Genomic DNA, 25,844 nt, shown 5'->3' with positions numbered 1-25,844 from the left:
AGATGTTTTCAGAGAACTATCCACAATGACTCCAAGATCTCTTTCTTGAATGGTAACAGCTAGTTTAGACACTGTTATTTTGTATATATGGTCATAGGCACTGACTCCATGGGTGATCCGGGGCTAGAGCACCAATGGAAAAAAATGGTGGGTGCTCAGCACCCACCGGCAGCTCCCCTTCCTGCCCCCCCACTCCAGCTCACCTCAGCCTCCTCCACGATTACACCGCCGCATCTTGCTTCTCCCCCCTCCCTCCCAGTGCTTGCACCACAAAACAGCTGATTCGCGGGGCAGTGAGAAATGGGGGAGGAGGGGGAATGTAGCATGCTGGGGGAAGAGGCGGGGCCAGGGTGGGGATTTGGGGAAGGGATCCAATAGGGGAAGGGAGGGGGCGGAGTTAGGGTGGGGACTTTGAAGATGGGGTTGGAATGGAGGCGGGGCCAGGGGCGGGGAGAGGGGCGGGAGGGCGCGGGCAGCCACTGGCGCTGGAGAAAGTTGGTGCCTATGTGTATGGTTGGGATTATGTTTTCCAATGTGCATTACTTTGTATTAATCAGTATTGGATTTCATCTGCCATTTTGTTGCCCACTCACCCAGTTTAGTGTGATCCCTTTGTAACTCTTCACAGTGAGCTTTGAACATAACTATCTTGAGTAATTTTGTATCATCTGCTAACTTTGCCACCTCACTGTGAGAAAGAGACTGGGAAAGTCAGAACAGACTGAAAAAGGGTAGGAAATGAGAGCTGCCAGAGACAGATGGTGATTCCTGGGAGAGGGCTGGTGGCAGGAGTTCAGCAAAGAGGGTCCCCAAGACAGAAAGCCTGGGTCATAGAGGGCTGAAGGCAGGATCAGCAGCAGAAATAGATGCCTGCTGGCTCTCAGGACAGAAAGGACTGAAGGAAGTGGGTGCAGCAGAGGAGTTTACCTGCTGATGTTTCCTTGCAGGAGAGCTGGACCCCAAGGAACAGTGAAAGGTACGGGGGGAGTGAGGGATGCTCCCCAGCAAGGATGCTTCCAGCAGAGAGACTCTGGGAGTTTCCATGTGGAAGAGCAGGATTGCATCCAAAAGGAAGGGCTGGGGTTTTTCAGCAGACCGGGTCGTAGGTGGTCAGGCTTAGTAGTCAGAGCGGGAGTCAAGCCTAGTGGTCGGAGTCTGAATGCCAGAGCCAAGGGTTGAGGCAGAGTCAGAGCCAAGGGTTGGAATTGGATTACCAGGAATCAAGGAAGGCAGAAAAAGGGCTGATTCTGAGGCAGGAGCAAGGCTGGAACAAGATGGGAATGATGCAGGGCAGTACCTGTGCTGGAGTGGTGGAAGAGCAAAACAGGAGCAGGACTTGGGGAGATGAGCACAGGGAGGCAGGGACACCAGAACGGGGCAGCCAGGGGGCCATGGCTCCCTCACTTTTTACCAGACATAAGGGTGAGCAGTGGGGGAAGGAGAGCAGAGAGGACTGAGCAGGGGGCGGGGTCTTGGGGGGAAGAAGTGTCATGGGGGGGGCTCAGGGAGAAGGGGCAGCAGGGCCACTCAGAGGATTCAGGGGGCCTGGGGCAAAGCAGTTTTGGGGTCCCTTCCATAAAAAAATGTGCAATACTATAGAATACTATATTCTTGTAGGGGCCCCTGTGGGGCCTGGGGCAAATTGACCCACTTGCCCTCCCCTCTGGGCATCCCTGAGGGGCAGTGCAGGGGCAGGGCATCGAGGCGAAGGAGCGGTGTGGGGGCAGGACCTTGGGGGATGGGGCAGCATGGGAGCAGGGCCTCAGGGTGGAAAGGGCGGTGAGGGCGGGGGGCTCGAGGAGAGGGAGTGTGCAAAGAATGGGGAAGGGACAGCACGGGGGGAAGGAGCCACAGTTCAGGCATCGGTGGCCCCCCCCCCCACTTTTAGGGAGCTTCTGTTACCCCTACAGGGAGGCAGAGAGTCTGTGGGTGTTGAACAGTCAGCAAGCTACTGCTGCTGCTAGGTTAAAAAAACGGCCTGGTGGCTTCCTGAGCCAATCAGGAAGGATGGTCCATCAGGCTGCCTAGCTGGCTTGTTAGGGCATCAGAAGTATTGAGCAGGCGCAGCTGAGAGCCTTACTTCTGACATGGGGTGGCTATCCTGGTACCGGAACTGAGGAGGACAAACAAAGAGTCGTGTGGCAAAGACACTGGGCTATGTTGAGAAGAAAGCCAGGTTTTAAGGACTACATGCGCTGACAGTGATATAGACTTTTGGGACTTTTGTTATGGACATCTGCATTTGTTTTGTTTAATAGACTATGTTAATGGACTAGAGGATAAGCTGGCATGGAGTTACTGGGAACCCAAGAGGGAAACTGATGTGAGGAGCCACTTGCAGGCAGTGGTGGATTACTCACCCCGCTCAATTTGGGGCCCCTTGAAAAATCTCTGGCGGCTGCGGCCCCGGGGCTGGAGAAGCTCTCACTCCCTGCTGTGGCCCCGGGGCCACAGTAGGGGCACAGAGCTTCTCCAGTCTCAGGATTGCAGTGGGAGGTGGTGAAAAGGAGCAAGCGGGGGGTGGGGCCATGAGGGAAGGGGTGGAATGGGGCAGGGTCATGGGCAGAATGGGGCAGAGCCGCAGGGGAAGGGGTGGAATAGGGCAGGGCCAGGGATGGAATGGGGTGGTGGAAGGGGCAGAATGGGGTGGGGCCATGGACAGAGCTGCAGGTGGAAGGGGTGGGGTGGGTCCATGGTTCTAGCATTGGGGTGTCCCCACTTGCTCCAGCCCAGGGCTCCAGGAGACCTTAGTCCACCTCTGCTTGCAGACTGCGACGAGGCCCTGAAGTGGTGCTTGGGAGGAGGCCACTTGTTTTACACACTTATAAAATATCAATAACTTCCTATGAGATGGAGCTTTTAATAGATTGCAATGCAGAAGGGAGCACTGTGATCATCTAACCTGACCTCCTGTATAACACAGGCCATAGAATTTACCCAAAACAATTCATAGAGCATATATTTTAGAAAACATCCAATCCTGATTTAAAAATTGTCAGTGAAGGAGAATTGTTATGTAGAAAAATTGTTCCAGTGATTAATTATGCTCGCTGTTAAAAACATATGCCTTATTTCCACTATAGATTTGTCTAGCTTCAGCTTCCGTTGTATTTTGTTATACCTTTCTGTGCTAGATTGAAGAGCCCATAATTAAATATTTATTCCCCAGGTAGATACTTACAGACTGTAATCAAGTCACCCCTTAGACTCAAAGAGTTTAATCACTATAAAACATGTTTACTAATCCTTTAATCTTTCTCATAGCTCTTCTCTGAACCCTCTCCAGTTTATCAGTATCCTTCTTGAATGGTTGGCATCAGAACTGGACACAGTATTCCAGCAGCAGTTGCACCAGTGCCCAATAGGGAGGTAAAATAACCGCTATACTCCTATTCAAGATTCCCCAGCTTATGCATCTGAAGAGCGCATTAGGTCTTTTGTCCACAGCATCACACTGTGAGCTCATATTCAGCTGATTATCTACCACGACCCCCAATTTTTTTTCAGAGTCACTGCTTCCCATGATAGAGTCCCTCATCCTGTAAGTATGGCCTACATTTTTTGTTCCTAGATATATACATTTAGCCATATTAAAATGCATATTGTTTGCTTCCACTCAATTTAACAAATGATCAAGGTTGCTCTAAAATCAGGGACTTATCCTCTTGTTTATTTACCTCTCCCCCAATTTTAGTGTCATCTGATTCACTGTGTCTTGATAAGGATCATAGGTAGTCCTGCATTGTCTCTGGGCTAAAATGATTGTGTTGTAGCTTCTTTGCATCAGTCAGAAAATGCAAAGGAGCTGTAATCTGATCTTAAACACCCAGCAGAGAATTAACCTGTTAGAGGGGATTTGCTTGCTGGTGCACCTGTACCACTGCCAGGGCTTTGCCATTGCCTTGCTTCCTCCCAGAATATGGGGAATGTTGGCAACAGGGAGATGCCATGGGAGAACAGAGCTCAGCTATGCCAATCCTTCGCTGATGGTGGTTCCATTAAAGGCTCGATGCTAGTGGTGCGACTTAGAGCAACCTAAGTACTTCCTCTAAATACTGCTGCATGAGTGCATACTAAGCCTCTGACAGTGTTTTAAAATAAAGTCTGGGTTTTTCTTGCTGTTACTTTTAGGAGATTAATTTGCTATTACAATATATATTTCACTTCTTTACCAAATGGGTCTTCTGCTCTCAGAATCTTTTTATACATTTTACTCGGCAGAAGAAGCTATGCTAAAAATAAGTTTTTGCTGATATCAATAAACTGCTTCATCAAACCAGTCCTCAATGTGTTATTTAGCCCATTAATATGAGGTGAATGGCAGAGCTCTATGCCTCCTGACCCTGCCGTCCACCGGTATGGGGGATGGGTTGGAGACAAAAGTGGGCATTGCCGGAGAGTGGTGTACTCTGAAAATCCTGGGTCAGTGCAACAATCCCTAGAGAAGCCTTTCAGCCAACACAAGTTAGAGTAGCTTATAATGAAACTAGCCCTCAGCTGCTACCATGATCATGGAATGGAAAACGACCTTTCTTCCTACCTCCTTTCTGAGCAGAACTCAGGCTCAGTTTAGGATCTGGTCCAGTTTATATATATATTATTTTGATTGTATTTTTCTCTTTTAATTATACAAGACTCTTGTTTTTGTAATCAGAGTTTTACTTACAAACAGTGGCATTTGATATTAAGGTTTCTACCAGTACAATGTTAAAACTGAGAAAAAAAACAATCTATCTGTATACTGTAGATAATAAGGTAATCAAGAAATGTATCACAACCATAAATGTTAGTATATTCTAGTATTGTTGTCTCTGAATGCATTTGCTTGTGTCAATATTTGCAAAATAGTTCCCCCGCCCTTGAAAGGTTACACACATTATTGGGTAAATGCACACTATGTAGAAGCAGCTTAATACTTTATGTATCTGTATGTATTTAGTTTGTTGAAAGTTACATTTTATACATATTGGTTGGGTATTTGCCAGATAGATCCAGTTAACTGTAGGCCTTGCATGAACAATGAAAGAAAACAGAAGTAAGGAAACAGAGGTTAACAATGGACAAAGTGTGAATTCACAAGTGGCCTTGTAAATAATATGTAGCTAGTAGATAAAGAAATAATAAGAAGAGTAATGTGTGACAAGCTTGCAGCTGCAGTTTTGCTTACTAGCACACTTTGTATCTCATGGATATCTCATGATCTATACAGGGATTGGTTCATAAAATTAGTAAGCCAATCATAAAGCGTGTGATACAATGTAGAATGTAGTGTGCATGTGTTTGTTTTGGAATATATATATATATATAATCTGATATATAATTATGTACTTTGGAGTTCCCTGATCACCTCAGGTGTACCTTTATGAAATGCCAGTAAAGAAACATCATGGCCACGTTTGGATTCAAACTCAGTTTTTGGATTCCATAGAAGTGGATGAGGTGTTCTGGATAAGCTGAGTGGAAAAGGTCTCAGAGGAAATCGCAACACTAACTAGTAACCTTAACCCTAATTCTGTAATTTTTTACTTTCCATCCCATACTATAGATAATAAATGCCACATTATCAAACAGGGCTCAGTAGGTGAACTTGGAAATATGTGAAGGCATTTGTACAATCAAATAATTGCATATCTTGTTCTATATTTGCAAATGCCCATTTACTGTAAATATGTGGGATTCTGCAGATGCATCCTTTTTCTCCCTTCTGAAACTATTTGAAGGGATTTTGTGCGTCAGTCTTTTTGCTGAAATTAAATGTAATAAATTCATGCTACTATTAATGATGATTTTTTATAGAAAGAAAATGTTTTTTTCCCCCCTCTTGGCGTTTTTTATGGTTCAAGGAATTTATTATGATGTTATGAGTAGTATTGTAGGTTTTCAGTGGTTTATAAATTTAACAGATTACTACTCAATCCCAGTGTTTTTTGATGAATTCATATGGGCTTGGTTTAGTGAAACATCCATCAAGCCTCTGCGCTTCATAGCCCATGCTAGTCCTCCAGTATGGACTCTGTCTGTCTTCCCTGATTCATGAGACAGGTGTTTCTGCTTACTGTTGAGTTAGGCTCATTATAGCTGAGTTTTTCAGTTTCTTGATGTATCAATATGAGGAATATTTAAACAATTTAAAATTGAAAAAAGCTTAATTTTAAACTTGTATTTATAAAAGAGGAATTTGGTTATGTCAATGTGCAGAAACGTAAGTTTTGAATATAATGCTACTGAGATTCCTGTACCGAACAAAAACACTTACATACAGATTTATAATGTTTATAGTGCATATAAAAATCATTATTTTAGAATTAGGAACACTAGTTAATAATGTCAAAAATCTTCATAATTTGTGGAGACTTTAGTAGTCACAATAAGCTATGGTGATATAAGAAAATTGATCTAAATGGTAAATGCTTAGAACAATTTATTGATATGCATAACCTGGTTAAATTGTCTACAAGTGCACCTACTAGATTTAATTCAGTGAATGGATCCTTTTCTGTTTTGGGTTTGGGAATTGGAACAAATAATAGAGCTAGTAAATGCAGCTGAGAAATTCATAAAGAAGACTGAAATGGGAAGTGATCACTTCTCTATGCTTATTGAATACCAAGACCAAGGAAATGTCAAAAACACAAGAAGAGTCCCTTGCTGAAATTTTTGAAAAGCTGATTGGGGACATTTTCAAGATTCAATTTGATGAATATTTATGTAGTAACTGTACAAGTGACAACCTGGAAGAATTCTATAACAACATAATAAAAGGAATTATAGTAGCACTTGATCCGGCCATCAACAAAGCATCAAATGGTCCCTGCCTTAGAAATCCAGTTCCCTGGTGGAATGAGGATTGCAAATAACAATGAATGAACTAAATGAGGCATATAAGCAAGCAAGACACACAATTAATAATAAAGTCTTAATTAATTTTATAAAACATATAATCCTTTGGCTGGTGGCACAAAGGATTATCAGAAAGACAAAAAATGAAGTTGGAGAAATTTCTGTAGGCAATTGAACAAATATTCAGAACTTTCAGAAATATATAAGCAAATGCCAAGAATTAATGGAATTCAAAGTAAAAGTAAATGTGTACCTGAACATATTGTAAACAATGAAATTGAGGTCTCTAACTTAGGAAAGGCAGACATTTTAGCAAAAGAGTTCCAAAAGTCAATAGTAATATGAATCAAAGCAGTGAGTTTTATGAGTGGGGAAAAAGGAGGTTTATTGAGGAAAGCTCGAACTATTAAATGGCTAGAGAGAATATACTCATGATGTGTTAAACAAAAATTGTAGTATGCTGGAGCTTATTGCAACCAATAGAACAAGGAAAAATATAGCACCAGGTAAAGATAACATAAGTAATTAAATGCTTCCACACTTGTCAGAAGGCAGTCTAAAGAATCTATTGTGGTTACATAATGATATATGGGGGTTGCGGGGTGCAAGAGGACAAGGGGGAAGGGCTGCTGCCAATAGAATAGAAACAAGAATTGGTGATACTAATTAGGAAACCGGGCAAGGTACATACAAGACCTGATGCTTATAGGCCTATTGCTCTCACATCATGTGTGAGGAAAATATGGTAAATGTAAGACTAGTGGAATACTTGGAGAAAAATAATATTATAACTGAGATACAAAGTAGCTTCAGAAATGTTGACCACATAGGGACTGGAAACAGAGGTACAAAAAAGCATAAGGACTAAGAACTTTATGCTAGCAGTTTTCCTTGACATTGAAAAAGCATATGACATGCTTTGGAGGGAAGGCCTCCTATATAAACTAGCTAAAATTGGAATAAAAGGGAGAATGTGTTGGTGGATTAGGGACTTTTTAAGTGACAGAACTATATAAATCAGAGTGGGAATAACTTTATTAAAAACCTACAAGCTTGCAAATGGAATTCCACAAGGGAGTATTATCAGCTCTACTTCGTTTTCCATGATGATAAATGACCTCTTGGAAAGTGTGCAGACAGGAATAGGTATTTCCCTTTTTGCAGACCACTGTGCTGTATGGGCTAAGCATAAAAGACTTAAAGTAGCTGAGGAAAAGACAAATGAGACACTCCAGAGAATTTCCAAGTGGGAAAATGTTTGGGGATTTAAATGCTCATTTGCAAAACCTAAGGGCATGCTTTTAACCAGGAAGAAAATCAAGGAAGACTGGGACTTATTTCTTTATGGTGAAAAATTAAGATAGTTCAAAAAATTATGTTCCTATGATAATAATAAATTAATTGATAATACATTAACTTGGAAAGGTCATATAGATGATATAAAAATTGTAAAAGTAGAATTAAATTACTTAGCAGTATAGCTGGATACAAATGGGATGCAGATAAGAAGGTATTGATGATATATAGTGCATTGATAAGACCAGTTTTAGACTACAGATGACAAGCTTTTGGTTCAGCTTCAAAAACAGCTGTTAGAAACTTGAAACTGTTCCAGGCCCAAGCTCTACAACTGACATGTCGTGCAATGAGAACAACATCAATGTATGCTGTAAATAGCCATTGGAGAAGCACCTATAAACCTAAGGATGGAACTATTAGATCTGATCTTTTGGGCAAAGGTAAAAGGGAATAATGAAAATAGAAGTATACAACAGATTTATGAGGATTGCTGAGAAATTAATAGACAAAATTTGATGGATTGCCACAGACTTCCTCATACTATCAGGGGAAAATGGGTAAAGGAGATATATATAAATGAAAAATTGAGAGAACTAAAATTTTTTAGTCATGGGAAATCAAATTACAGCTGGACAGTTATTTCTCCCATTTGTGGATTTGGAATAGTATGAAAAAAACCAAGGGAATGAAAATACTACACATTATGACCAATACAATTTCTGAATTACTTTATGAAAAATGGGGCTGGCTTTGTCAACTCTATTCAGACGGATCAAAAGATGACAGCCCGGGTGGAGTGGAAACAACCTTCTGTGATCCCAGTCCAGAAATCTAAAAGGCTACTGAATTATGTGACTATTGTAATGGCTGAACTAATAGGGATAATGTTGGTATTAGCCTGAGTAGCAAACGTGTGACCGGCTGCAGCTGTAATTTTATTTGATGCCTTGTCAGACATTATGACAATCAGATCAGGAACTTCAGGAAGAAAAAATGACACAAACAGTGAAATAATATTTCTAACTATGGAAATAATGCAAGCAGATATCAGTGTAACAATAGTATGGACTATGGCACATATCAGCATACATGGAAATGAGGTAGCTGGCAAAGCAGCAAAACAAGCTCTAAAAAATGAGGAAGTGGATATTAAGATAACCATAAGTAGACAAGTGTGGTCATGAAGGAGCTTGTGAAGGAATGCCAAGAACTACAGACTAAGGAAACAAAAGAATGAAGATTTTATGATGTATGCTCAAAAATCGAAGATAATACTATTCTCCATAGTCAGATACAAAAAGTAAAGTAGTCATTTTTATAGTGTTAGCAGGTCATTGTGCTTTAAATGATAAATTAAACTTATTAAAATACATAAAGATGGGTTGTGTAATGTGTGCAAAACCAAAGAAATTGTTGATCATGATCTATGGCATGGGCAATATTCTATTGAAAGAAAGTTATTTTATGAAAAATTGAGTCAGCTTGGATCAAAGATTTTTCCCTAAAGAGACTAGTGAGAATATCAGGAAAATGGAATAGTACAAAAAATGTTGCATTTCCTTAAGGATACTAGACTAAGTGAAAGGACTTTTAAAAAAAAATATGGCTAAAAGTGAATGAAGAAAATGGTGGTCATAGTCTCATATGATGTGCCAAAAAACAAATTCAAAGAAAGGATCTTTAGGGGAAGGACTTTGCAGTCAGTCCCTGGGATGAGGGAGGTCAGCAGGGACAAGCACAAAGTCCCAGGGGGAGAGCCTGCCCCGGAGTAAGGAGTCTGGCAAGAAGGTAGGAGCGGTGAAGTAGTCACAAGGAGTAGAGTAAGCTTCCATGGTAAATCCAGAAACCAGCAAGAGAAAATAGAGAGACTTGGTAGAAAAGAGCCCAGGGAAACAGCAACAGGACCTGGATTGCTGTTTGTAGGGTCCCTGGGCTGTAACCCAGCTTAGTGGGTGGGCCCATGTTGCCCTACCAGCCATTGGTATAGTAGCATAGAGCCTCAAATTGGGGCTGAACACCATCTGGAGATGGCATTTGGACAGTTGTCCTTTTGTCCTTCATAACCACGGTAGGGGTGGAATAAAGGGTGACCTAGCTGGAGGGTCAAGTTACCAGAAGAAAGACTATAGCAAAGTGAGCAATGAAGAGCAAGGAGGCACCCTATACAGCAAAAATGACATTCCCAGACCTAGATGCAAGGAGGCTCACTAGTGGTCAGTAAGAACCTCCTTACACTATGCTCTTGCAAACATGCACGTGTGAGTAACTGTACTGATCCAAGTAATCCCACTGAATTCAATATGTGTGCTTACTTGTGGAATGTATATCACTTCTTTGTTTGCAGGATTGGGGCCTATGGTCCTGTAAATTATCAGGCTAGAACACTGACACTTTTTGGAAGCTATACTATTGGAGATCAGGGAATCAAGATTAACTATTGCAGCTTGAACTACAATAATGCTGCACTTCTTGTTTTTCCCCAAATCTGAATTGAGATGATTTAGTTACTACTCTTTTATAATCTTTTAATTATTACAAGAAACACAGAATATCATAAAGTTCAAAACTTACTTATATACTACTATTAAATGACTAAATATAGTTACCTATAGGGCATATGTTGAGTAACTATAGTTATCAAACAGAATTGGTTAATTGCTTTAATTATTCATATTCAGATAAAATCAAGTTATTAAATATTTTGTCATCACAATTTCTATTGTCATTTTCTTATTTATAAAGTGAAAATAATCATATACAGAATATTAAAGATTTCAGCAGTTCAAGCAAACTTGTAATGTCTTTAACAGAAGTATATTTACAAAAATAAGGTCTTTTCAAGGACAGCTGTAATGTAGACTTGTGCAGTAGTTATGGTATGGTTTTTCTGCAACAACTAGCGGCTACTTCTCTTTTCCCATACATAAATGGCAGCCAGCAATAGCTAGAAACAAAAGATCCCTCTCCCACTCTCTGAATACAGTGACATTCATTCTCAGAGAAGCAGGGGCAGCTTTTTGAAAGCAGACTTCTTCAGCCCAACAATAACACACAATGAGTTATTGACTTGTTTATATATGGAGCTCTTTTCAGTAACTAACTCTGACTCCCCACAGTCTGGACAAATGATTGATTTCGTTGTTAGAAAAAGAGAGAGCTCTTGCACTAAACTCTGTAGTGCAAACTACTTTCCCCCCATTTGTTCCCCCACTGAATAGGACCTTATTAAAATGCACTTTCCAAAAAATACCTGCAGCTGGCCTTTATAAGCATGTTTTGTATATATAAATAAGTAATTTGTCCCACTCTTTTGTATAGTAATAGGCCATTGGGTAATCTTGTCAATATATATATATATCTGAAGGCTGATTGCCACAGTTTTTATGTTAAATTGTATTATTTATATTTATCTGCATATAAAACATAATTCAGATTGTTTATTTGAACAGTAGTTATGTGCTAATTGGTTACAATGTTGATATTTTAAAATTACTGGGCATAAGTTTTTCTTATGGTGAGATCTTGAGACTATAAATTGGCTATATGCTCTACATGCCGGTTAATTAGATGTTTTATAATATTTGAGCAAACTATGAAAATTTAGTTAAAACCCTTTTGTATTTTGAATATATAATTATTGATCCGTTTGTCATCTCATAACTATAATTGTAAAATGTCCAGCCATACATTCTGTTATAGTCTATCGCTCAAAACACAAACATTTTCCATTAATTCTTTATGCCCATCTATTGAAAGGAAAATTGATTGATCCACCCTTTTATTATCTTTCAAGGGTTTTTATTTTGTTTTCTCTGCAAAAAAGTTGGTTTTCTAGGTCCTACTTAATCATTATGACGTATTTTAAATGTAAACAAGCATTTGGTATCTTCTTTCTTTAAAATGTTTATATGCAGCACCTAAAAAGTTGGCTTGTACAGCTGCTATGCTGGAGGAACAATTCACTTTATGCTATACTGAACTCTATGTTTTGCTAGCTGCATACCCTCAATGGGAGGTTAAGAACCCATTCTCCTCAATAATTTGTGGAGAGATTATGTCTGGGATGCATTTTACAAAGAAACAAGGAAAAGATTATAAGAATTTATTAAAAGTGAACATATCTGTAAAATAGTCACAACTAGCCTTTAATTGCACATTAGGCCTGATTCGCTATGGGGTTGCATCTATGTATTCAGTTACACTTGTGCAAAGTGTATGTAAAATATTACCAGATAAGAATGATAGCATTTTAATACAGCATTGCATATACTCTGCAGAGTAGTAAATAATTACACAAGATACAAGGTGGCAGAAAATTATGTCCATTATATTGTATTTTTTAAAGCTTTTCCCACATGATTTTAAGAAAGGGTAGATTGCCTATTCATCCAGATGCTTAATGTTTTCAGAAAACTTTCAAATTTGCTGATTTTGGTACTTTTAATCTCTCTCTTACTATTTGCTTTTTACTTTTTTCCTTGTTTTGTATTCGTTCCATCATCTTTGTGCTCTCTTTCCCTGTACTTCTTTTCTTTCATTCTTTCTCCTTCATTTTTTGTCCAAATACGTTTTCTCAATTCTTCATACCTTAAGTATTTTTTCTCTTAGTTTAATTTCTTTTCTTTTCCATCTTCTGGTTCTTTTATTATACTCTTCTTTGCTGTCCCTTCTTTTCTTTTGGTTTTGGCTATTTTCTATTTCTTTCCCTCTCAATTCTGACTTCGTTCTTTTCTTTTCTCACTGTTTTCAGTTTCTCTTTTCTGTCCCTCTTTCTAACCTTTCTTTAAATCCTTTATTAAAAATAACAAACTACCATGCTGTTGTTTGTGTATGAATTCAGATATAATAAAATAAAGAGAGAAAATTAGCACACGTATATGTACAGAGTTGAGGTCATATAATTTCCCACTGCATGGCACAGATGAATGAAAGAAGAAATCCTATTCCAATGACACAATTATGTGTGGCCCCTGTCTATTCTAGACATCCAGGTTAACACCAATTCACCTCCACCTGGGTTATCAATGCTGGGAGCCTAGTGCAGATGGGACATCAGCAACATGTCACCTAATCTTGATCAGTGTCAGTCTACCTGGCATAATGCATAAAATGATGACAGCAGCTGGAGATCCATGTACATTAATGCTACCAATCTTGCTGACCTGAGTGGAACTGAACTAAAATTAGTGGACAATGTTTTAAAAGTCCCTAGTGTAAACAGGTTATTTGAGGCAGGGAGCTCAAAGAAATATAATTCCCCTTCCCCAGTTCAGTGAAAGGTCCTCCACATGAACATTAGTAATCAGTCTCATATGGGTTGTGAAAGGACATGCCTAAGCAGAAGGAGATGGGAAAGGGAAGAGCCACTTTTGTGCCATTACCCGTTTGTAAACTCATTAGGAAGTTCCTGCAGAAATTAATGCTTACTCTGTTATCTATAGGGTCTTGCTTTATGTCATCAACCCACTTTGGGTTATGGATCAGGAGACCATGACAGCATGTCTCTTGAGTGAGTTTTGCTGGCAAGGGGGAAGGGCTGGTTCTCTGCATGGGTTCCCTGGCACATTTTGGATGCCTCAAGATTCACAGGATTTCCCCGTGAATCTTATGATATCCACACATATGAAGCTTTGCCTCATTTTTGGATCTGAAAACCATGGGCCACAACCTCGGCTGGAGTAAATTGGTGTAGTTCCGTGGAAGTGAATGGATCAATACTGACTTAGTCTGGTAGAACTATGTAGATCCAGCTCTATATCTCCACCTCCGTAGGAACTCTCTGAAATGCAACTTGTAGAGCTTCTTGTTTTTTGTCACTCCCATATTTAATACATGTATAATACTTGATGATACATGGATTTACTGTGAATGGTGCCCAGGTTTAGCATTGAAGGGGAAACTGTCTTCCTAACTTTTAACTGGCATGCCAACATTTTGAAGTGTTTCTAATCTTTGAAAGACATATGTAGTTAACTCTCTTGGACAAAATTGTTCTGTTGGACAAATTATATCTCTCTTTAATCTTATTGGAAGGCACCCACCTGTTGTCTGTCTGAAATGATGCCTAATATACAAAACATTTTTCAAACAGCAGGCACTTTGACTCTGTGGTGATGGGCATGATGTAAGAACCTGAACAGAACAGAAAAAGATTTCATGCAGTCTGAACAAGTGAGACCTGTAATGTGTCTTTCATTTAAATTATGCCAAATGCAGAGATGTGCTAGGCATAAATGACAGGAGAATTGTGCCCTAAAAGAAAAAATGGGCATATTATCATTATGTCTGGTACTTGAAGGAGATGCTATTAATGTTGCATAATTTTTCAAAGTGAAAATGCTCTCTTTTGATTCAACTTTTGCTTTACATATTTCTTATTTGATTTCTATTTGTGAACAGTATTGCAAAATGTATTTAAATGTTATATTTATGAACAACACAGCAAGAGTTTGAAAACGTTCAAATGTTTGTGTCTTACATTTTCATAATAATGGCATGGAGCTTTGTCTTACTACAGTACTCATATTCTTTTTGGGTTTCCAAGCATTTACTCTATTGTATTCAGAAAGCTACAAGGGCATCTACAATGTGTTTTATCATGTGAAAGATAGCATTTTGTGTGCAGTTAATTGTGCTGGTGCCCATTGTGGATTGCAAGCTTTGCAAGCTTGGCTTTATAGTGAAAAGCTTTTGGCTGCAACTTCACTATACGTTACCATTAATCAACCTTAACTTGTACAGTTGCCTCAATAGTTACCCACTTACCCTCAGTCCTTTCAGTCTTACTATCAGCTATGCTCATTGACACCAATGGATGCACTAGTACCCAGTCATCTGACAATGTGGCCTACCAGTAGCAAGTTTCCATCATATCCTTTTCCTGTGCAGAGACTTGGACTCTGGTGTGTGGCTGTAAGGCTTATTCCAAGATGTGTAGTCACAGTTTCACCCAAAGTGTGGGACAGTGGGTAAAATCCTGGTTCCACTGTAATCAATAGCAAAGCTTGCATTGATTTCAGTGGGACAGGATTTTACCCAGTAAGTTCTCACCGCTGATAACCCGAGAGTGTCAAAAGTAAAGGTGGTGCACTTGCACCATTTGTTTGTAATCTGCTCCTGCAGAGGGGACAGTGGCTCTGTCCAAGCTTTGTGGTCCTCATACAGTGATCCCAGAGTGGGGCAAGGGCAAGAAAATTTCATCAGAAGACTATTGCATCAGGGGAAATATGGCATTGGGGCCACTTCTCTCTTAGCATCACAGTGGAGAGGTAACAGCAGACCCCACTCACAGAGCTAGAATTTGTGATTTTTAAGCAAGCTATATAGTAGTGAGTACTAGGTACCACAACTTATTTTATTATTGTCTATATTAGATATATCTTTAAAAAACTGTTTGCCAACTTCAAAATAACTATAAAATAAAAATTAAAAATTTCATATATTCAAAGTTAGGTTATTCATTCAAAAGGATGAGTTTTTTCATATATATATATATTCTAAATTGAAACTGTCCCTAGAACGTTGATAAAAACTATTTTAAAATTGCCATAGAATGAATATTCTGTGAATGAGCTTGTGTATGAATGATTGTATCACAATGTTCTATTAAAATGTTTTCACTATTGTAAATATGGGTTTTAATCAACAGCATTTTATGCATATTTCAAGAAACAATTTTAAATTTTTCAGATGGATTTTGCCATTGATGGTCAGAGAAGGGAAATCACAGAAAAAGGCATTCTTTCAATGACAACAGAGGAATTATACTTAGAGCAAGAAAAGGTAAGTGAATAATATCAGTTAAATATTTTGATAAACCTGGAAAAACATTTCAAAGACAGTGAGTGCTATTATTTATATTTGAATATAAAACTGATTTTAATCCCTGCATATAACTAAAAGAGGAGTTTTTTTTTAAATAATCTGCTATGTATTGATTTAGTAGAAGGCATTTATAATACTGATTACCCATTTACACATGGTGAGTTCAGATTTCCTAACCTCAAAATGTACTACTGTGTTTTCCTGTTAAAGCAAGCAGTGTTATGATATCAAGACACAGATGGAATACTCCTGCTTGGCTACATATTGAATAAGAATTAATGTCTTAGTCTCCTTTTTGTGGGCTGAGCTCTACCGTTCTGCAAGTTTCTAAGACAAAATTCCCAATGATGGCAGCATGAATATGATCCTGTTTTAAATTTCACCTCCCACTGTACAAAGACTTAGTTCTTTTAGGTTAACTCAACCTCTCTTATCAGAAATAAATTGATAACATGGAAACTGGACAGGACAAGGAGTTCTTGAATTAGTTGGGATAAAGCTAGAAGATGCATTAAAACCAAATGAGGCCCTAAATTACACATAGTCTCCAGAAATCATGTTCTTGGCAGTATCTCATACAGGAGCACCTTTTCTGGCCTAATCCTTTTGCCACTCTGTTATCTCCATATTGGCTAAAACAGCTGGGTATTGAAGAATATGTTAGGCCTATGTCTGTGACTTCTTCCCTTATAAAAGCAAAGGCAGTTAGCTATAGAAATTGAATTCCTCATGGGAGCTGAGTTGGGAATCATTTTAACTCTAAACCAAAGGAATTTGGCTGTATCATATTGAACAATCCTCAGCTGATTGATTCAGCAGAAAATACTCCTTACGATTCAGTGAACCACTTTATTTGCATTTAAGGTAGGCATAAAAGAGGATGATAAATATAGGAAATGTTGCAAAGCCCCTGGTTCATTGATGCATATAGTCTGGGTCTGCCCTAAGCTGACATGCGTTTGGAGAGATGTGCGTGACAGAACATATTTTATTTAAATTTGGATGTTCCTTTAACATCTGAAACTTTCAAACAGTACTAGGACTTACATAGCTAAAATTAGACCTTAGAAATCTTTCAAAATTCTGGTTCCCTTGGACTGTTTCTGTATGCAAATAGTTTATCTTGGAAAAGTGGAAACCTTGTCTGTCTCCAAAGATTGAAGACTCATGTAATAACTTATTTGAAATGGTAGCCCTTGAAAGACTCATGCACATACAATGGTAGGAACACACAAAACTTCAGGACACAGGAGCTCTTTTGTATAATCATTTTGACTAATCATTACTTTTCTTTATTCAGCACTGAAAATTTGTAGTTTACAAATATGCATGGCTGATAAGTAGTACTCTTACCAGGTCATTACATTTTCCACACATCTGTCATGTGTTCTTTTTTCCTTTAATCATCCTTCTTCTGTCGTGAAGTGTCCATACTGGATCCCTTTCCTCTCCCTTTTAATCTCATCTTCTCTTCTAAACCTTTCTCTTCACCTCAAGGATGAAATCCTGGCCCCAAGGAAGTCAATAGTAAAATGCCAATTAGCTTCAGTGGGGCCAGGATTTCACCCCAAAATTATTATTTGAAAATGCTGTTTAAAGTTTCTCTGATTTGTTTGTGTTTCCTTCCCGTGGTTTCACTCACTAAAACTTCCTAAAGTTTATAATTCTGCAGTCTGAAATGAGTAAGTAGCACATAGCTATTCTGCCCCAGGAGCAGGACAGGATTTGGGAAGCCACAATCTGGTTTCTGCTTCCTCCATACTCTGCATCAGCCCCTTTGCTGGCACAGTTTACTTCTCCTTCTGTGTCAGCTCCTGTGCACAGGCCAGCATATTGAAAGGTATAGCCAAGGCTCTGCCTGCCCATTCTGTGCCCACCTGCGTGGGAGAAGCAACAGCCCAGTGGTGTCTGCTCTCCTCCACTCCTCACAGACTCAGGCAATGACTAAGTAGACTGCTGAAAATCCACTGTATGCAGTCTTACAATTGCCTTGTATATCTCTATAAGTCATGTATGGACCTGATCCTGTAATTGGATGCATGAGGGCAGACCCTTCTACCTACATGAATCCACATCAACCTCATTGGGATCTTATGCAAGCAGAAAGGGCAAGCCTCATGTATTCAATTATAAGTTTTATACCTCATTGTGTGTACCAAGTTCTGCAGTTTTCCAGCAGTCTTGGAATATGTCTGCACTGCAAACATGGAGTATGATTGTAGGTCAAGTAGACATATCTGAGCTAGCTTTTAATTTAGTTAGTTCAGGTACTGGAGCAGTGAAGTCATGACATACAGGCTTCATCATAGGCTATACAAGCCCTCCCGGAAACCTGGATAATTCCTCGGGTGACTAGAATATGCGAAAGCATGTGCTGCTGCAGCTTTAGCTTGGGGAATTCTACTCAAGCTGCAATCTCACCCCAGGATTACAGGGCAGTCATATCCTGTGTTAAATTTTCTTTAAACTTTTCTCAATACATTTTATAATACAGAATTCCTTTTACCATTCAAGTCAAGATTTGAAGGAGTCTTTTCACTATAGCTAAATATTTTATCACCCACCATAGAGTTCAGCTACCTCTTTTTGCATTTGTTCGAATTATGTTGCCACTCTAAAGAAAATATTAACAAAGTTCTTTGTTTCCAGGGAAAAACTGTAGCTTACAATGTCAAGACATAGTGAGCTAATCATAAGATACTGCAGGAAATATTGTAATGAAGAACTAGTAAATATAGTCTTTTTCTCACAAAGATTCATGCTGTGAAATTGACTGCATAATCTATAAATGAAATAATAATATTACAAAATTGGTGTTAGGCAATAGTGGAGCATGATTTCCATGCAGATTCCTAGGTTGCAAAAAAACCCTTTATTCTTTCAGATAGAAGATTATGAATCTATAATTTTTGTAAGAGCATCAGTAAAAGAATATATAAGCATCTTAAAGTTTAAGGAGCTGTAGAAGTTAAAAAGTTATTTATAATTGTAAAGTGATGTTTATTTTTCCTTTCAGTAATCTGTACATGATGTCTTATTTTCTATACAGTTATTCTCTTTTTGTCTGCTCATTTTTGATTCCTCACCATTTGTACTATTTGCTTTTTTTTAATCCATAACCAGTCAATTTAACATACTGTGTGCATTTGTGCATTGGCCCCAATCCTAAACTCCTTACTGAGGCAAAAGTCCTAGGACTATCTCTGGAGATTGAACCAGTAGCTCCCTCTGGAGTTAAATAAATTTCTGTGGACATACTAATTCTATCTCTGCCCGCTGAAAGGCATGCACTGAATGACAAAACATTAATCCTCATCCCTTATTAGAAATGATCCTGAGGGACCAACCAATTTCTTAATTCTGATCACCCAAGACAAACAGAATTTACTGCTCCTTCACAAAAATGCTACCTAGAAGTTTCTCTTACAAGCCTATGGTTTTCTTTGATACCTTGGAAGCACATGACAATAAAAGGAAACACAAAGTTGATATAGATATAGACATTTGTCTAAATCACACATATTTTTTAATTATAGGACTATAGAGTATAGGTATATGTTACAGAGTTCATTTACAGACACTAAAAATTTACATTCAAACAACACGTAAAAATCGGTTAGATATAATTTAAGGATGGAAAATAATGTGAAACAATTGATCAGATTTTCTATTCTGCTCCAGCGGGAGGGAGGGCAGGAGTGTGTCTGTGTGTGTTAAACATTTATTTAGGAAGTTTTAACAGGTTTACAAATCCTTGCCATGTAAGAGATCTAAAACAATAATCTCCCCACATGAAGAGTACCTGAGGGTATGTCTACACTACGGGATTATTCCGATTTTACAGAAACCGTTTTTTTAAAACAGATTGTATAAAGTCGAGTGCATGCGGCCACACTAAGCACATTAATTCGGCGGTGTGCATCCATGTACCGAGGCTAGCCTCGATTTCCGGAGCGTTGCACTGTGAGTAGCTATCCCGTAGCTATCCCATAGTTCCCGCAGTCTCCCCCGCCCCTTGGAATTCTGGGTTGAGATCCCAATGCATGATGGGGCAAAAACAGTGTCACGAGTGATTCTGGGTAAATGTCGTCACTCAATCCTTCCTCCGTGAAAGCAATGGCAGACAATCATTTTGCGCCCTTTTTCACCTGGATTGCCCTGGCAGACGCCATAGCATGGCAACCATGGAGCCTGTTTTGCCTTTTGTCACTGTCACCGTATGTGTACTGGATGCTGCTGACAGAGGCGGTACTGCAGTGCTACACAGCAGCATTCATTTGCCTTTGCAAGGTAGCAGAGACGATTACCATCCCTATTGCACCATCTGCCATTGTTAATTGGCGATGAGATGATGGTTATCAGTCATTTTGCACCGTTTGCATTTGGAAATTGGCGATGACGGTTATCAATCCTTTTGTACCGTCTGCTGCTGTCATGGGTGCTCCTGGCTGGCCTCGCTGAGGTCGGCCGGGGGCGCATGGACAAAAATGGGAGTGACTCCCTGGGTCATTCCCTTCTTTATGTTTTGTCTAAAAATAGAGTCAGACCTGTCTAGAATATGGGGCAAGCGTACTAGAGAACCAGAGAGCACAGCCACTCTGTGTCAGAGCCCCAGAGATCCCGCAGAAATGATGAGCTGCATGCCATTCTAGGGGGTGCCCGTGCAACCATAGGCGGCGAGTTCTATGGGCCCGTGGGGCCCAGGCCCCACCAATAATCCCGAGGGTGGGCCCAGCTCCACCAATGTTTGGGCCCCAGGCCCTGTGCTCCGGGGGTCCCCGCGCCAGCAATGTGGGCACTCTTACCTCAGCGGCAGCTCTCCCCAGTCCCAGAGAGGCTCCGGGGCTGACTTGGCTCACAGCCCATTGGCCGGGAACCCCAGCCAATGGGAGCTGCCGGGGGCGGTGCCGGAGCTGCCTGGCCACGCCTCCACAGCAGGGAGGGGGAGGGAGCCACAGGCAGCGGCTCTCAGCGCTGGGCAGAGCGAGCAGCAGGGTCTGTCGCTGTCAGACAGACACAGCCGGTGAGCTCTGGGGGCAGCCAGACACACAGACACAGCTTGGGGGGGCTGTGGGACAGACACACACACACACGGACACAGCCAGGGGGTTGTGGGACAGACAGACACAGCCAGGGATGATGGAGACAGACACACACAAGGACACAGCTGGGGGTTGTGGGCAGGGCCAGCTCTAGGTTTTTTGCTGTCCCTCTTCCCAGCCCTGGGCTCCCCCCGTACCCTCCTGCTGCCCCAGTCCTGGGCTCTCCCCCCCCCCACACACACCCCCTGTCACCCCAGCGCTGGGCTTCCCCCTTTCCTCCCCACCAGTGCCCTCCCTCCATCCTGCTGCTGCCCTAGCCCTGGGCTCCCCACACCAGTGCCCCCCCCCCACACCTCCTTCCGCCCCAGCCCTGGGTCACTGGTAACTCGCTCCCAGGGTGGGTCGTTCAGCCGGAATTTTGGATGTGCACAAAACACAGACAGGATTGGTTCCCATATGCTTACAGAGCTGCAGAAAAGTGGAACAATTTTCAGCTTGTGTGATTGGAGGATATCTGGATGCATATTATAAGACTGTCCTCCATAAATGAGGAAAAGTTGAGGAGCCTTTATTATTCTTTTGTTCCACTCTTTCTTTCTATGGGGAATTTGCCAATGCAATCTCACTGTCTTCCTTTCAAACAAACAAAAAGGCAATGGCTGTTGAAAGTAGCAATTCCAGTGCTAATAAGCATTTCTTGCTCAATTTTATCCTACTTTTTCTACAGCAAGTTACAGTGGATCAGTATATTTGATTTGGGAGAAATGAAGTAAAAGCTGCCCAAACGGAGCTTGAGCACTCCTGAATTTTGAGGTGTTCAAATCTGGAAGGCAGGTGCTGGGGGTGGAAGAGGGCTGTGGGCTCCATGGGGAGCATGGCAGCAACTGTCTGGAGCTGCACGGCCAGACATGCTGGTCTGAGTGGCATAGTAAGCGGTTCGGGGTTGGAGAAGGGGTAGGAGGTTCGGGGGCAGTCAAGGGACAAGGAGCAGGGGGTTGGATGGGGCAAAGGTTCAGAGGGGCAGTCAGGGGACAGGCAGCAATTGGATAGGCATGGGAGTCCAGGGGGCTTATCAGGGGACAGGTAGGGGTGGGGTCCTGGGGAAGTTGGGTGGAGTCTCAGGAGGGGGCAGTTGGGGACAAGGGGAAGGGAGGCTTAGATAGGGGCTGGGGTTCCAAGGGGCAGTTGTCTTGGGAGGGGGTAATCGGGGGACAAGGACCAGTGGTGCTTAGATAGGGGGTGGGGGTCCTGAGGGGCAATTGGGGCAGGGGTCTGGGGAGGGGGCAATCAGCGGCCAGGGGCTGGGATTCAAAGGGCTCTGGGCTGCTGGCAGCCACGGGGAGCCCTGAGCCCTTTAAATCCCAGCCGCCGCCGCAAAGCCTGCGGGCAGCGCAGAGCCCTCTGACTCCCGGCCGCGGCTGGGATTTAAAGGACTCAGGGCTCCCCGCGGCTGCCAGCAGCCCAGAGCCCTTTGAATCCCAGCCCCTGGCCGCTGATTGCCCCCTCCCCAGACCCCTGCCCCAATTGCCCCTCACTACCCCCACCCCCTATCTAAGCACCATTGGTCCTTGTCCCCCGATGACCCTCTCCCGAGACCCCTGCCCCTAACTGCCCCTTGGGACCCCAGCCCCTATCTAAGCCTCCCGTCTCCTTGTCCCCAACAGCCCCCTCCTGAGACTCCACCCAACTTCCCCCCCGGACCCCACCCCTACCTGTCCCCTGATAAACCTCCTGGACTCCCATGCCTATCCAATTGCTGCCTGTCCCCTGACTGCCTCTCAGAACCTCTGCCCCATCCAACCCCCTGCTCCTTGTCCCTTGACTGCCCCCGGAACCCCTACCCTTCTCCAACCCCCAAACTGCTTACTGTGCCACTCAGACCAGCGTGTCTGGCTCCATGCAGCTCCAGACAGTTGCTGCCATGCTCCCCCATGGAGCCCACAGCCCTCTCCCACCCCCAGGCCTTCCAGATTTGAACACCTCAAAATTCAAGCTCCGTTTGGGCAGCTTTTACTTCATTTCTCCCAAATCAGTTTCCCCTGCAAGATGCCAACTGAAGGTGTTGGAAAACAGAGAGATCGGGTGGCCTCCTAATGCCTGGAAAAGAGACAAAGGCCAGAGGAGGGAGTGTCAGTGCCTGTGCGGACTTCTGGGAAGCGCATGGTGTGGAAGGGGATGCTGTGATGCTTTGGAACAACTCCATACAAAGCCAGTCAGGACTCTGGGGGAGCCTCCTCTCTCGGAGCATACTGTCTCCAGGGCAAGAAGCTTACACCTTCCTGGGTCTGACCTCAGAGCATTCAGCTTGCCCTTTCACATCATGCACTTTCCACAGCGAGTCTGCCCAGGCGGGTCCTGGGGCAACCAGAGGTCCCTGCACCCCAACTCCGCAGTCAGATGTGACTCTCAGCCAGACAGTAAAACAGAAGGTTTGCAGGTAAATATGCCCAATGGTCTGGGATGAGATCTGAGTTACTACAGAGAATTCTTTCTTGGATGCTGGCTGGTGAGTCTTGCCCACATGCTCAGGGTTTAACTGATCACCATATTTGGGGTCGGGAAGGAATTTTCTTCCAGGGCAGATTGGCAGAGGTCCTGGAGGTTTGTTGCCTTCCTCTGCAGCGTGGGGCACTGGTCACTTGCTGGAGGATTCTCTGCACCTTGAGGTCTTTAAACCACGATTTGAGGACTTCAATAAATAAGACATAGGTTAGAGGTTTGTTACAGGAGTGGGTGGGTGAGATTCTGTGGGCTGTATTGTGCAGGAGGTCAGACTAGATGATCATAATGGTCCCTTCTGACCTTAAAGTCTATGAGTCTATGAGATGACGGGAACACAGTTTAAACAGAGCTTGTTGGTACAGAAAACAGAACCCCTCTGTCAGGTCTATCTTAGGGGGTGGGGATCCCAGAACCAAGTTCTGGGTCTCTCCCCATTTCCCCAGCCAGCTCCAAACTGACACTCCCTCCTCTGGCCTCTGTGTCTCTTCCGGACAAGGAGGCCACCTGATCTCTTTGTCCCCAACACTTTCAGTTGGCATCTTGCAGGGGAAACTGAGGCACCCACACAGTATTCAGAGAAAATATTAACATTCCCACTTCATCACAACAAGTGCAACAAAATATAATACTGTATATTGAAGTAGGCAAGTGCTGCTTCTGACTTTCCACTTTTAATTGACCCTTGTAATCTTGTGGCACTGACGCGTTATAGCTTCATTTTATATCGGCTTACAGGGCGGGAGCGGGGGGGCACCACCATTTTGGGCCCCACCAAAAATTATACAAACCTGCCGCCTATGCGTGCAACAACCCCACCCATTGCTTCCCTCCTCCCCCAACCCTCCTGGGCTACCATGGGAGTGTCCCCCCATTTGTGTGATGAAGTAATAAAGAATGCAGGCATAAGAAACACTGACTTTTAGTGAGATAAAATGAGGGGGAGGCAGCCTCCAGCTGCTATGATAGTCCAGGCAGGACATTAAAGGGGGGTGGGGGAGAGGAGCGCAGCCTCCCGCTGCTATGATAGTCCAGGCAGTACAGAATCTTTTCTTTAGACATGAAAGGTGGGGGGAGGGCTGATGGAGCTCAGCCTCCAGTTGCTATGATGAGGACGGTTACCAATCCTTTTGTACCATCTGCCGGGAATGACCGGGAGTCATTCCTATTTTTACCCAGGTGCCCCCGGCCGACCTCACTGAGGCCAGCCAGGAGCACTCACGGGCTGATGATGACGATGGATAGCAGTCATATTGTACTGTCTGCTACCGGGAAGGGGATGCTGGTGTTCAGCGCTGCAGCACCCCGTCTACCAGCAGCATGCAGTAGACATAGGGTGGCATTGAAAAAAGGCGAGAAATGATTTTTTTCCCTTTTCTTTCGGGGGGGGGGAAGGGTGTAAATTGACGACATACACCCTGAAACACCCGGGAAAATGTTTTTGACCCTTCAGGCATCTGGAGCTCAGCCAAGAATACAAATGCTTTTCGGAGACTGTGGGGACTATGGGATAGCTTGAGTCCTCAGTACCCCCTCCCTCCCTCCATGAGCGTCCATTTGATTCTTTGGCTTTCCGTTACGCTTCTCACGCAGCACTGTGCTGAGTCCCTGCTGTGGCCTCTATCACAGCCTGGAGATTTTTTCAAATGCTTTGTCATTTCATCTTCTGTAACAGAGCTCTGATAGAACAGATTTATCTCCCCATACAGCGATCAGATCCAGTATCTCCCATACGGTTCATGCTGGAGCTCTTTTTGGATTTGGGACTGCATCGCTACCCGTGCTGATCAGAGCTCCACGCTGGGCAAACAGGAAATGAAATTCAAAAATTCGCGGGGCTTTTCCTGTCTACCTGGCCAGTGCATCCGAGTTCAGATTGCTTTCCAGAGCGGTCACAATGGTGCACTATGGGATACCGCCCGGAGGCCAATACCGTCGATTTGCGGCCACACTAACCCTAATCCGACATGGCAATACCGATTTCAGTGCTACTCTCGTTGGGGAGGAGTACAGAAATCGGTTTAAAGAGCCCTTTATATCGATATAAAGGGCCTCATTGTGTGGACGGGTGCAGGGTTAAATCAGTTTAACGCTGCTAAATTCGGTTTAAACGCGTAGTGTAGACCAGGCCTATGATATAGGCCACTAAAGAGGCTCTATACCACCCTTTTCCATAGCTCCTAGTGTAGGAAAGGGGTGAATCCAGTGTGCCCATCTGCTTCAGCTGTATTTGTGTTCTGGAACAGTCTCTGGGCACAATCAGAGGTTGTTTAAAGGTGCCTTTTCTCCTGCTATCGCCAGCAGACCTACAACAAATACAGCTTCCCCAGACCAGAGAAT

At 42.5% G+C, this 25,844-nt stretch overlaps 1 protein-coding gene across 5 annotated transcripts in view; it reads left to right on the top strand.

Moving 5' to 3' along the window:
- DCDC1 (doublecortin domain containing 1) overlaps nt 1-25,844 on the top strand; it is a 452,481-nt gene that overhangs the window by 174,354 nt on the left and 252,283 nt on the right. For all 5 annotated transcript variants that reach the window (XR_005597781.1, XM_039535836.1, XM_039535835.1 and 2 more), the window contains one exon: nt 15,829-15,921. Coding sequence is in view for 4 of the 5 variants with exons in the window: in XM_039535836.1 (XP_039391770.1) it covers nt 15,829-15,921 (93 nt within the window). In the remaining variant the exon portion in view is untranslated. The remainder of the gene's footprint in view (nt 1-15,828; nt 15,922-25,844) is intronic.

The sequence above is a fragment of the Mauremys reevesii genome, linkage group 4 (assembly GCF_016161935.1).
Source record: "Mauremys reevesii isolate NIE-2019 linkage group 4, ASM1616193v1, whole genome shotgun sequence".
In the NCBI taxonomy this organism is placed as follows: domain Eukaryota; kingdom Metazoa; phylum Chordata; order Testudines; family Geoemydidae; genus Mauremys; species Mauremys reevesii.
The sequence above is the reverse complement of the archived record's forward strand: the minus strand, read 5'-3'. Positions and strand labels throughout refer to the sequence as shown.